Genomic DNA, 14241 nt, shown 5'->3' on the forward strand with positions numbered 1-14241 from the left:
ATGAAGATAAAACACCTGCATAGCGAAAGCTCAAAACTAGAATAGTGTACTTCACCAATAGTTGTGAAAACAAATCCAGTTAGCACAGCGAATTAGTAGGTCTTGCCGGTAGCCCGACAGAGAGAAAATTGAGTTCTTTGTTTACATTGAGTACTAAGTACCTGCACGACAGATGGCGCTGTTGAAGTACACCCCCTACCTGCATAGCGATCGCTGGCGGATTTTTAACGTAGAGTTTTCTGTCGAGCAACAGAGTTGCAGCTTATATAATCACCGGCTAAGTTAAATATTGAAAATTCTTTTCACTAGGTTCATGAGAGATTTATTTAAGACTGCTTGGAACTAGGGTAGAATTTCACTCGAAAGGACAAATTCTAAATGGCATCTTCCCATTCTGTACTGCAAAGAATCAGTACAACCGTATTTGTGACACAGAAAAGATTTGGAAATGGAATTTCAGGTTGGAGGGAAGAAAATAAAGTTCCTCCTGAACAATTTATAGGGGAAGTTTTGCTTGCTCAATATCTTCTTCTTTCCCACCATTATCCCCACATTAATTAACGGGTCGGTTGCCTGATGCGCCCTCTCCAATGCCTTCTATTAAAGGCATCCTCTTCCACCAAACCTCTTCTCTCCATATCATCTTTTACCTTATCTCAACATCCAATTCTGCCTCCCTCTTGATCGTCTCCCCCTAACAGGCTCCGTCCAAGCCCTCATCACTCCCTCCCTACCAATGATCCTCATCAAGTGGCCACACCATTTCCGTAGTAACACTTTTTATCTCTGTAATCTTTACTATGCCTGCCCTTCTTCTCAATATCCTAAGCCTTTAAAGTTCCAACATGAGTAAATAGTACAGAGGAAAAGAAGGTACTTAGGAAGTAAAGTTCTCCCCACATTTGGAACAGTCAAGTACTCTTGGAAGAGGTATTAGAGTGGTGTGATCTATAGGGAACTAGTTCCTAGAATGGCAAAATATACAGTAAACTTGTGCAATTTAATGCATCCTTATTCCACTTGTGTTTATTACATGAGAAAACTGAAGCAATCGTTACCCAAACCTGACTTGAGTTTTTAACTAACCTGTAACCTTCAGAATTTCTCAACAGTCCTCTTATAGTTGTAACTGCTAAGAGCATCTCGGCTTCTCTCAAGGCAAACTCGCATTCACGATTCTGCTTCTTTGTTTTGGCCTGCGTATAATATTGAAGCAACTTATTAGTACTTTAAAAAAAAAATAGAACAATAATCCAATGAAATTCATGGCAAATTTCTCTCACTTGGAGCATACGTTTCTATTATCTAAAGATGAGACAGTTTAACAATCAAAGTATCAATACAGAAGTCCTCACTTACAAACTTGTTAGGTTTCAAGAAGCTGTTTATGAGTCGAGTTATGTTAAATTTTAGCCTAAGGTAGTCTTCACCTAACTTGCACAACTACGATTTTCAGCTGAAAAAAGTCAACAAATAGTTCCGCTTCATTTTGCAATTGTCTTGCTTACTGCATAAAATTGAATAATATTGTTTTTATTACAGTTTTTCATTATGAACTTTTGATACAATATATCATTTCAGTTGGATTTGTGTTTGTAACTCTGAATGCTTGTAAGTCTAATGTTTGTAAGTTAAGGATCTTCTACATAAAATATTTGTATTCCTGAATGTTTGTAAGTCTAATGTTTGTAAGTTAAGGATCTTCTACATAAAATATTTGTATCTCTGAATGTTTGTAAGTCTAATGTTTGTAAGTTAAGGATCTTCTACATAAAATATTTGTATCTCTGAATGTTTGTAAGTCTAATGTTTGTAAGTTAAGGATCTTCTTCATAAAATATTTGTATCTCTGGATGTTTGTAAGTTAAGGATCTTCTACATAAAATATTTGTATCTCTAAATGTTTGTAAGTTAAGGATCTTCTACATAAAATATTTGTATCTCTAAATGTTTGTAAGTTAAGGATCTTCTACATAAAATATTTGTATCTCTGAATGTTTGTAAGTCTGAATGTTTGTAAGTTGAGTACCTTCTACATAAAATATTAATTACTCTAAATATTTTTAAAAATCCGTTAAATCACCTGTGATGTGTAAGTGCCATTATGCAACTCAAGATACAATTCTCCCACCCAACGACAAAGGTTACGTTGATCCTTTTCCAGACGCTGGAAGAACTCACTGGGTGACATGTGCTCCATTCTTTTTAATAGAAGAAATAACAGTTCCAAAATAAGATACGAAGTTTAAAAATACACAAAGTATAGAAACTGTTAAATATATAGTACACTTTTCTCACACAATGTTTGTATTTACTGTTACATTTTCATATTATGATGTAAGGACATTCAAATTTGTCATAATCACAATATATATATAGATAAAAGTTTAGCATATGTAGAAAAAAAGTAAAATTATTTACAATATGGTCTTGAAGAATTCTAAATAAGAATTTCCTAAATCCTTTGCACACAATTTACATATACCAAGGCACTTCCCCAAAATTTTGGGAGTAGCCGACATCAAACAAATTAAAAAAAAGGAAACAATTGAGTTGTTTAAATCTCTTATGAGCAATGTACAATTCTTGATTACAGCAATGGAAAATGTAACTCTAGAAATGTTATTTTGATAATAAAATAAATTTTTGAATATACTTACCCGGTGATTATAATAGCTGCAACTCTGTTGCTCGACAGAAAACTCTACGTAAAAATTCGCCAGCGATCGCTACACAGGTAGGGGGTGTACTCAACAGCGCCATCTGTCGTTCAGATACCCATTACTCATTGTAAACAAAGAACTCAATTTTCTCCTCGGTCCACTGTGTCTCTATTGGGGAGGAAGGGAGGGTCCTTTAATTTATAATCACCGGATAAGTATATTCAAAAATTTATTTTATTATCAAAATAACATTTTTCAATATTTAACTTAGCCGGTGATTATAATAGCTGACTCACACCCAGGGGGGTGGGTAGAGACCAGCAAAATATGTTTACATCATATGAGCTAAGAATTTTTATTTCATTTTAGAAGTTATCAAAATAACTAAACAAAATAAATAGGTACCTGGTAAGGAAGTCGACTTGAACAATTACTCTGCCTTTTTAAGTACGTCTTCCTTACGGAGCCTCGCGATCCTCTTAGGATGCTGAGCGACCCCTAGGAGCTGAAGTATCAAGGGTTGCAACCCATACAACAGGACCTCATCAAAACCTCTAACCTAGGCGCTTCTCAAGAAATGACTTTGAACACCCGCCAAATCAACTAGGATGCAAAAGGCTTCTTAGCCTTCCGGACAACCCAAAAACAATAAAAACATTTCAAGAGAAAGATTAAAAAGGTTATGGAATTAGGGAATTGTAGTGGTTGAGCCCTCACCCACTACTGCACTCGTTGCTACGAATGGTCCCAGAGTGTAGCAGTTCTCGTAAAGAGACTGGACATCCTTAAGATAAAAAGACGCGAACACTGACTTGCTTTTCCAATAGGTTGCGTCGATTATACTTAGCAGAGATCTATTTTATTTAAAGGCCACGGAAGTTGCGACAGCTCTAACTTCGTGTGTCCTTACCTTCAGCAAAGCTTGGTCTTTCTCATTCAGATGGGAATGAGCTTCTCGTATTAACAGTCTGATAAAATAGGATAAAGCATTCTTTGACATAGGCAAAGATGGTTTCTTAACTGAACACCATAAAGCTTCAGACGGGCCTCGTAAAGGTTTAGTTCGTTTTAAATAGAACTTAAGAGCTCTTAAAGGGCATAAGACTCTTTCTAGTTCATTTCCAACCATACGATAAGCTTGGAATATCGAACGATTTTGGCCAAGGTCGAGAAGGCAGCTCGTTTTTGGCTAGAAAACCAAGTTGTAGAGAACATGTAGCCGTTTCAGATGAGAATCCGATGTTCTTGCTGAAGGCATGAATCTCACTGACTCTTTTAGCTGTGGCTAAGCATACCAGGAAAAGAGTCTTTAAGGTGAGATCTTTCAGGGAGGCTGATTGTAGCGGCTCGAACCTGTCTGACATAAGGAATCTTAGTACCACGTCTAAATTCCAACCAGGTGTAACCAAACGACGCTCCTTCGTGGTCTCAAAAGACTTAAGGAGGTCCTGTAGATCTTTATTGTTGGAAAGATCTAAGCCTCTGTGACGGAAGACTGATTCCAACATGCTTCTGTAACCCTTGATCGTGGGAGCTGAAAGAGATCGTTCTTTCCTCAGATATAAGAGGAAGTCAGCTATTTGAGTTACAGAGGTACTGGTCGAGGATACGGATACTGACTTGCACCAGTTTCGGAAGATTTCCCACTTCGATTGGTAGACTCTAAGGGTGGATGTTCTCCTTGCTCTAGCAATCGCTCTGGCTGCCTCCTTCGAAAAGCCTCTAGCTCTCGAGAGTCTTTCGATAGTCTGAAGGCAGTCAGACGAAGAGCGTGGAGGCCTTGGTGTACCTTCTTTACGTGTGGCTGACGTAGAAGGTCCACCCTTAGGGGAAGTGTTCTGGGAACGTCTACTAGCCATCGAAGTACCTCGGTTGGGAGTCTGAACAGCCAGGGGAAGACCCTCTCTTAGGTTGATGTTGTCCTTTCACCAAGTCAGACAAGACTTTATCTTTTCGGAAACCGGGATCGAGACCGCTTCTAGCGTCTTGTCCTTTTTCCAGTGAAAAGCTAGATGGTATTGAAGAGGACGGAGGTGTAGTCTTCCTAGTGACACAAATTGATCCACGGATGACAGTGTCCCTACCAGACTCATCCACAGCCTGACTGAGCAGCGTTCCTTCTTCAGCATCTTCTGGATGGATAGCAGGGCTGGGGGCTGATCGTCTTGTTGTTCAGCAACGTCCTCATCAGAGGGTTCCTCATCCGAAACTGATGAGGAAACGGCAACGGAGTGGGCAACGTCTGGCTCGCTGAATCCGGTCGCACTGGTGGATGCGTGACGGAGCCGGACGCAATATCATGGAACTGCTGCACAGTCTGTGAACTGTCAACAACCATGGGTGCGCGAGGAAGCACAGCGTCAACCCGAGACTGTCTAGACCGTCTGGGTAGTGCAGTCAACACCCTACCGGGTTGCTGAGGTTGACGCACTGCATCAAAACAAGTCACCTCTGCTGGTTGTTGAACGTCCTGAACGCCAAAAACCACCTCCGAGCGTCGCTTAATGTCAACGTGCGGCTGGCAACCCACACTGGGTCGCATCGGTGGAGTAACCACCTCAACTGGCAGACGCGAGTAGGTTACCTCAGCGTCAACAGGGCGCACAACCGACCGGTTGGAAGGTTGTTGGCCAGAAGGTTCTTCTCCGCATTTAAGTCCTCTATCAAGGACGCAAGCTTGTACTGCATGTCTTGCAGCAAAGCCCATTTAGGGTCTACGGGAGCAGGTGTGGCAACAGACGGGGTTAGCGACTGAGGCGGAACCGTTTACCATCCCTGAAAGCCTTGTTATGCGTGACATAATAGTACAGCAAAACTTCAAAGGCTCGACAACAGCTGTGAAGTTGACCTGTAAACAACTTGGAGCGTCTCCTGGCTAGGCGCCAGGGAGAGTCTACCAGAATTGAGAAGTCTATCTGGGCAGAGGCATGAACTCCCAAGCCGAGAACTTCTCTCGTGTCATATCAGACTCTCGCTCTATAAACCAGTTTAAAAGAAGGGAAAGCAAAGGCTGTATCCCCCCAAACTCCTCCTGGTGAAAAACCAGTCGCCTAGCCAACGTAACGCTCTCTAGGAGAGCGAGAGAGCACTAGCTTAAAAACAACGGCTTCGAAGTAGCTAGGCCTAGTGTAAGCTCTGACGTTTAGGCGAACGAGGAGCAGCAGTTACAAAAAGATCCGGACGAAGATCCTTAAAAAAATCATCATGATTTAATTAAAGTCCATAGGAGGCTAAGCAGCTTTAGGCTCCTCTCCATCTGACAGAGTCCTCAAGGGAATAACAGTAGGAGGGAGAACAGCAACTTCCTCATCTACAGGAACCTTGTCCGATAAAAGCTGAGTCTCTCACTGGAGCATTAGTAACGGACCAGAACGCAACGTCATGTAACTGCTTGACAGTCTGTGAACTGTCAACAACTGAACTGTCAACCATAACAGGTGCGTGAGGACGCACAGCGTCCACTCGAGACTGCTTTGATTGCCTAGACTGAGCAGTCAAAACAACTCTAGAATGCGGAGGTTGACGCACAGCGTCAAAACAAGTCAACTCCGATTGTTAGTGAACGTCTTGAACGTCAACAGGAACATCAGCCAGTGGCCTAACGTCCAAATGCGGCTGAAAAACCACACGAGACCGCATCGAGTGTGGTTCTAAACAACCTGACTGACGTGACTAAGCTACGCCAACGTCAACAGTAAGCACAAAGGAACGTTAGGTTGGCTGAAAGCCAGGATATCGATGAGATAACCGGCTAGACTCAACGGACTAATCGGCAGAATAGTCTTCCATAAGGGAGGCAAGCATATACTGCATGTTTTGCCATACAACCCCTTAAGGATCAACGGAAATGGTTGTGGTAATAGACGAGGGTAACGTCTGTGACCGCAACACTTTGCCTACAAAAAAAGACTCTCGGAGTCTGTGTTACGCTTTTGTTAGGCGGCGAGCAGTTATCCGATGACTGCATAGGGTCAGAGCTGTCCTCATAGCTGTAACCAGGACGCTGGACCTGTCCTGAAAGGACTGACTTTCGCTTAAGGGCTCCGAAACCTTGTGACAGGTTTCTTATGCGAAAAGCCTACGGATGGCGAGGAGAAACAACGTCTCTCTCGTCTTATGGTAGGGGAGATCTTGGTAAGATACACCCGATACCATAGAGGGAAAACGTCTGTTCGTTGGTCAAGGCCTCTCGAACCCATAAGTCGTTTGACATTACTTCTCCCCTGGGCTTGGGAGCTTGTAAGAGGTCCCGGACTAGGTGAACGACAGGCACGAACAGACGAACCCTCGGACGCAACACTGTAACACTTTGCGCCTCGGACGCAACACTGTAACACTTTGCGCATATCACTTTATCACTTCGATTTTCTGTTTTGCACTTATTTCTACCTGAAACACGCAATTCTACCCTTCATTAAAAGGTAGTAATTGCGAAATTAGTCGTATAATGCAAGCTCATAATACCAGCAAAAAACAGAAAACATATTTTAAGATAAAAAGAAAAATCAGTGGCTGGGAAAGAGACTAAACACTAGTTCATATAACTACGTTTTCAATCTCTCACCGCACATAGCCTGGGGACGAGAATAAAAACCTAAAAACGTTTAACCTTCCTCCCCGTACAGCGACTAGGGACGTGAGTAACACGAGAACAACGTTACCCGCTTGAACGGAACGTTTTCTCTCCTCTCTCTCCCTCCGTCTCTATCTCTGTCTCTCTTTCTCTCTTGATTTCGCACCTAAGAGAAGAGCCCAATTATATATCGTTAAAAAAACATGTTATATGACTAAAGGAAAAAACTGAAAGGTTTTTCAAATAAAAAGTTCCTTTAAATTAGAATTTAAAACATTTAAGCTAAGAAAGAATGAACAAAACGTCAGAATCGATTTACTCTTACTGCAAAGTGAAACCGTGATACACTCTCTCTCTATCGTAACGATAGAGCGCATGTTGAACGTCCTGAACGTCAACAACTGCGTAGCATAAAAAACTAAACGTTAGTTCATCTTTGAAAACAGTACGAAGACTATCAAAGAAATTCTTTCATAAAATATTACATTTAAAAAGTTTTAAATCCTTAGCTCTTTAAAAGCTAATTACGATATAAAGGGCTCAACGTTGATTAACTTCGGTTTCCAAGTTAGGACCGCCTACTCTCAGGAAAGGTCTATATAAACAAAGCATTAAAATTTATTTTATATGTTTATAAAAAATGGAAAGTTAATCGAAGAGGCCTAATAAGGGCGGAGAGATATAAAATATATATAGGAAAATCTATGACGTGATAAGATAATTACTAAAAGCCTAAACACACTTCCGTCTAAGGGAAGGGTCGGCCATTTAAAAGTGAAAGAAAGTCCATACTCTCTTTGTCACCATAATTAAATCTATCCAAAACGAGTTCAAGTTTTAAGATGAAGATAAAAACACCTGCATAGCGAAAGCTCAAAACTAGAATAGTGTACTTCACCAAATAGTTGTGAAAACAAATCCAGTTAGCAACAGCGAATTAGTAGGTCTTGCCGGTAGCCCGACAGAGAGAAAATTGAGTTCTTTGTTTACAATGAGTAATGGGTATCTGAACGACAGATGGCGCTGTTGAGTACACCCCCTACCTGTGTAGCGATCGCTGGCGAATTTTTACGTAGAGTTTTCTGTCGAGCAACAGAGTTGCAGCTATTATAATCACCGGCTAAGTTAAATATTGAAAAATGGAAAATATAATTACAGGCATTCATAAAATCTTATTTGAAATTTTGAGCATGTAACTTATCTCTAATAAGACCACTGCTTCACACAACAGGTCATCTCCTTTCCAAACATCAAAACATGTTATGTTTGGTCTCCCTTGCTGGTGTTAATTACGTGTCTTCTTTGTTTGCAATATTTCTAAAGATTTTCTTATGAAAGGCTCAAAGCTCAACAGCGGTATATCAATATTGGAAAAGTTAGCATGGCCAAGAGAGCCTGTATAGCTCCTGATATAGCAGGCAAAGTCAAGATTCTTACAATTTTTATCAAACAAAGACGCCTATCTTAGAATTCGTTAGAATATACAGTTGAACACAGGAATTCTAGTACTGTACACCTCACTCTGAAGAAGTGCTAATGCACGGGAAGTTCCTGCATTTAACCCAGCTCACCAACTCTCCCTACACTCAAAGTAAGAGTGTGACAGGATGCACTTCTTAGAAGTGAGGTGTGCCTGGGTCTCCTGTGTCCAGCTGCTCATAAAGAATGAACATTCCACTAAAGCAAGAGCTCAGGAACAAGACAATTTTACTTTCTTTGCTTCAGCCCTACATAGTTACTCATTTTTCACTTCTTTTTGTTTAAAAAGTATTGGCACATTTACAAAACAAATCTATGCAGTAGAGTCATCATCCCACAGGAATATAAGCTTATGTAAAAGAACTTTGAAGCAATTACCTATCTATACTCAATTTTCTTTTAACGAGGCATATTTGCACCGACTCGCAGTGGTGCCCTTTTAGCTCGGAAAAGTTTCCTGCTATCCGATTGGTTAGAATCATCTTGTCCAACCAATCAGCGAGCAAGGAACTTTTCTGAGCTAAAAGGGCACCACTGCAAGTCAGTGCAAATCTACCTCACTAAAAAGAATTGATTTTAGTACTGTATACAAGAGATAGGATTTTACTGTGCAATTAGTCATCAACAGCAGCTATATCTAGAGAGTGTACAGTACTACACATACCTAGGGCAGCCATCAACATCGCTCAACCTGCGTGCTCTTTCCAACATGTCACTTGTAGGGCCGCCACCACCATCGCCAAAGCCATACAAGAAAGCGGATGTTGTCACTCTCCCTTTATCTTCCAAGTTCTTTACAGTTCGAACAGCTTCATCAACCCTAAAGTAGATAATTTTGTAGAATATCTTGACTAAGAAACATTTATGTGTAAATTTTGTCACTCTAAAGAAATCTACCCACATAACGCTGATATATTTTGGCATCTTAAAAGTTTAAAAGATCTTTTAAATTGTGACTGTATATCTGAGAACTTATTTATGTGTATGAACAAAGAACAGATAACATGCTATCGCTATTAAAGATAAAATTATTGACATTACGGAGGCTTAAACTACAAGGACACTAAGGAGTTATTCCATGAATCTTTAGCAAAGTTTATCTCCACAAATGATAGTTTCCCAGCATCAACATTTATAAACAAATGCCTCACTATGCAATGAAATTAAATGTTGTGATGGGTATCATTCTAAATACAAAAAAATTATCAGTAACATTAAGAAAGAATATATGAATGTACAAACACTGTGGGGGGACGTAGACATCAAGGCTACTGTGAATATATGTGGACAAGGACACTAAAACATGTTGTTAAGAAGTACTCCACCTCTGTCTGTGTACAAACATTCAACAAATTTTCCATCATAGAGAAATGGAAACTAAGTGTAAAAGTATTAGGATGAACTTTACAAAATATGAAATGACAAAAATTTTCCATCATAGAGAAATGGAAACTAAGTGTAAAAGTATTAGGATGAACTTTACAAAATATGAAATGACAAAAATTTTCCATCATAGAGAAATGGAAACTAAGTGTAAAAGTATTAGGATGAACTTTACAAAATATGAAATGACAAAAATTTTCCATCATAGAGAAATGGAAACTAAGTGTAAAAGTATTAGGATGAACTTTACAAAATATGAAATGACAAGAAAATAACTATCATCATTACAGAAAATATAATTTCAGTAAAACCCATACTTACGTCACATCCATTTCATATGAATCCCCGGGTGGGAAATGAGCAAGAACTGTTGATCCATCAAGTCCTTCCCACAAGAAATTGTGATGTGGAAACCTATTGACTAGATTCCAACTTAACTTTTGGGTCAAAAATCGATTGATGCCAAAGAGCTGGAAATTTTCAAAATCTCAATCAATCATCTGGATTCAATATCTTAATTTAGATACAATATAAAGTTCATAATCATTATCAAAATTAGGAACATAACTTTAGACATCGTTAACCTACATTAATCAACTAAGTCACTATAGCAAATGTAGCAGTTTCTAGTCCACTGCAGGACAAGGCCTTAGACATGTCTTTATTCATGACTGGGGTTTAGCCAGTTTTCATCACCATGCTGGTCACTGCAAATTAGTGCTGGTGAGAGATTTTTGTCTGATCACTCACAGCAAACCAATCTAAGAAGGGTGGCCTTGACCAGTACACCTTTGCTGATTATGGTGATACACAAACCCTTTTGCTCACATTCCGATATCTCCACTACACTAGTGTTGAAATCATCAAATATATTGTAATATTACATCATGGACAAAATATAATTTTACTGGATGGAAGAGCTTTTTTTCAAAGGTCATCAGCTCTGCCTTCATCTGTAAGAAATAAATTTGATCTTTCGAAGATCCCGATCTTCTATGCTAGCTATCTGCGGAACACTGCACTGAACCACCACAAGATCTGAAAGAGCCGAGCTCAACTCATTGGGCTAGTTAATTTATTCCCTTTTAATAATAATAAACTAAAGTAGCCTAAGAATGGAGGAAACATTCTGCCAAAAGTTATATAACATTGTTTTCATTCTACTTGTCCATATTAACCATGTTTAACATAGACCTTCATTAATGTCTCTCACGACACTTAATTTATGATTTTTCTTTTCCCTTGAATTCTTGAAATACGGTTCTTGATTCTCACAGTTACTGGTACGGATTCTTTTAGAAACAATATACAAATCCACTTCCTAGTTTATTTTGGAGCAACTTTGGAGATTCACAGTACAACTCACATTATGCATTTTACTTGAAGACTGAAAAGAGGTCATATGATATTTTTTTTGGAAACCAGCATTAATGAATTAATGATGTGAGGTATATAAGGACAAAATAATGTAGATAAGGGCTACTTTTTTCCCAATTCATTGTAGCAATTACAATTTTGAATAAATTGCTATTAACACTACTGTAGTGATCTTTCTTCATCTCTCTCTATGATCTGGTCTTAAATTTTCAGTACTGCCGAAGTTTAACATCTTATTGACTGCTAATGTAACCTCAAAAGGAAACATGAAAAAACTAGTAACATTTACTAGGCCCAAAATGTACAATGCTGTGCAGTACTACAACCAATCATTGCAGCCTATGAAATACAATATAGATAAAATCACTGATAATATATTTTGTTTCTAAATTATACAATATGTACAAGATATAATTCAATATACTCTACCTACCTTACAAATCTGGGGGAACTGAGCAGAATATCCAAAGGTATCAGGGAGCCAGAATTCCTTACACTTCAATCCAAATTCCTTTTGGAAAAACCTCTGACCATAAAGGAATTGCCTCATGAAAGACTCTCCACTGTAAAGTTACAAAATATAAGGTTTATTAAACAATAAAAAAAGTCTATCAAAAAACAATATATTTCATATATTAAGAACAACTAGTCTTACTAACAATATTATATTTACCTTGAAAGAAATTTCTTTAAACAATGTTCCTAAGTTATGAATAGCTAAGCAGCCTCTATAAGTGTTTCTTAAATGGAAAAAATGCAAATTTCAACCTAATACAAAAATGCTTAAGATTTAACTTTACGATGTGGATCCAGGCTACACACCAATAAAAAAGAAACAATGAGAAACTGTTTCATTCAGGGGCAACAAAAACCTGAAGGTCTTATAGATAGTTGTATTTACTGCAATGAACAGAAATCTCCTATACAACTGGATTAGCAAGCTCCCAGATGATCAACAATGTGTTGCAATGCACTATTTGGAACTTAATAGAAATCAAGTCTAGAGGAAAAATACCAGTTGAAGAAATATTAAACTGCCTTTCAATACATAACATTCCAGTATAAGAATAATCTTGTTTAAGCAGCTCTTCTAGGAGTAGGAAACTCCAAAATCAAACCCTTGTTCTCTAAGGCTTGGGTAGTGCCATAGACTCTGTACCGTGGTCTTCCAATGTCTTGGGTTAGAGTTCTCTTGCTTGAGGGTACACTTGGGCACACTATTCTGTCTTATTTCTCTTCCTCTTGTTTTATTAAAGCTTTCATAGTTTATATAAGAGATATTTATTTTAATGTTACCGTTCTTAAAATATTTTATCATCTTTTTGCTTCCTTTCCTCACTGTGCTATTTTCCCTATTGGAACCCTTGGGCTTATAGCATCCTGCTTTCCCAACTAGGGTTGTAGCTCAGCAAGTAATAGTAATACTAATATTAATAATAATAATAAAAATAAAATGTGATGCAATAACCTAGAATACTGTACAGTACTAGCTTTCTCGGGTGAGAGAACTACCTCTCAGAGAATTATCTAATTATCATTGAATAAACAACAATTACTTACTTCCCAATTATTCACCAAACCTAAAAGGGTTTGAGGTCCTATTATAACTTGCTAACATTACTTTCCTATACTCAATTTTTTTTTAATCAGGAGCATTTGCACCGACTCGCAGCGGTGCCGCTTAGCTCGGAAAAGTCTCCTGCTATCTAATTGGTTAGAATATTCTTGTCCAACCAATCAGCGATCAGGAAACTTTTCCGAGCCAGAAGTGCACCCCTGCGAGTCGGTGCAAATCTGTGAAAACAATCATGGATTCAAAGCAGTCCTACCTTCTAGTTTTATGTCCTTTTACCTAAAAAGTTATCTGATATAACAATGGTTTAAAACAAATTTACAGTCATTCCATCTACTGTACACAGACAGCAAACCAATGGCTTTCATTTACTGTTGATAGGCAGCAAAAGAGATAGGCTATATCAATTTTTCAAATTGCATAATAGGAATACTGCCTCAAATCCCTTGGTATTCTTATGAATTTTCATCGTCATAATACACCAAAGGGTCAAAATAATGGGTTACCGAATTTTTCTGAGATGAGTATGCCAGGATCCCAATGGCAGGGTCTCAGGTTGTTACAAACCAACATTTGCTGGTACCCAAAAGCTTATCTATTTCTTTGTCCACATCTTTTCCCACTTTTATGTGGGGTCGATGTTTCTGGCCAGCGTTCTCCATCTACCTCTGTCCCACACTTCATCACTGATTAATCCCTTTGATTGAGGGTCATCCTTGATACAGTCCATCCACCTTCGCTTTGGTCTCCCTCTCCTTCTCGTTCCCTGTACCTCCATTTCCATCACTCTCCTCCCAATATACTGTTCCTCTCTTCTCATGACATGACCATACCACCTCAAGTCTATTTTCTTGGATCTTATCTGATAGTTCTCCAACTCCTGCGGTACCCATAATTACCTTATTCCGTATCTTATCTCTTCTTGTCACACCTTTCTATAGATATCAGAATACTTTTATTCTATTACTTTCTTCCTTCTCTCCTATAAGGTCACAAAGTGGTTTATTCAATTGTTGATGAAAGTGAGAATATCATAGTAAAGAATTTATCATTTCCAAACTCCTAATTTGTATTACCAATTCAACCTGACAGCAGTTGAACAATGTAAATTTCCATGACTGTTTTACAGACCTCAATGCTAGGACTCTGAGAGGAAATTTAAATACAATTTAATGGTTTGCCATTATGAAAAT

The 14241-nt window shown here is 38.6% G+C and overlaps 1 protein-coding gene across 6 annotated transcripts in view; it reads right to left on the reverse strand.

Annotated features, from left to right (window-relative positions):
* Positions 1-14241, reverse strand: part of LOC137621632 (alpha-mannosidase 2C1-like) — a 67862-nt gene that overhangs the window by 24657 nt on the left and 28964 nt on the right. For all 6 annotated transcript variants that reach the window (XM_068352100.1, XM_068352098.1, XM_068352095.1 and 3 more), the window contains exons 9-13: positions 11909-12038; positions 10420-10568; positions 9380-9535; positions 2084-2201; positions 1087-1196 (exon numbers count right to left, since the gene is read on the reverse strand). In XM_068352100.1, the coding sequence (XP_068208201.1) occupies positions 1087-1196; positions 2084-2201; positions 9380-9535; positions 10420-10568; positions 11909-12038 (663 nt within the window). The remainder of the gene's footprint in view (positions 1-1086; positions 1197-2083; positions 2202-9379; positions 9536-10419; positions 10569-11908; positions 12039-14241) is intronic.

This window comes from Palaemon carinicauda, chromosome 28 (genome assembly GCF_036898095.1).
Source record: "Palaemon carinicauda isolate YSFRI2023 chromosome 28, ASM3689809v2, whole genome shotgun sequence".
Lineage (NCBI taxonomy): Eukaryota > Metazoa > Arthropoda > Malacostraca > Decapoda > Palaemonidae > Palaemon > Palaemon carinicauda.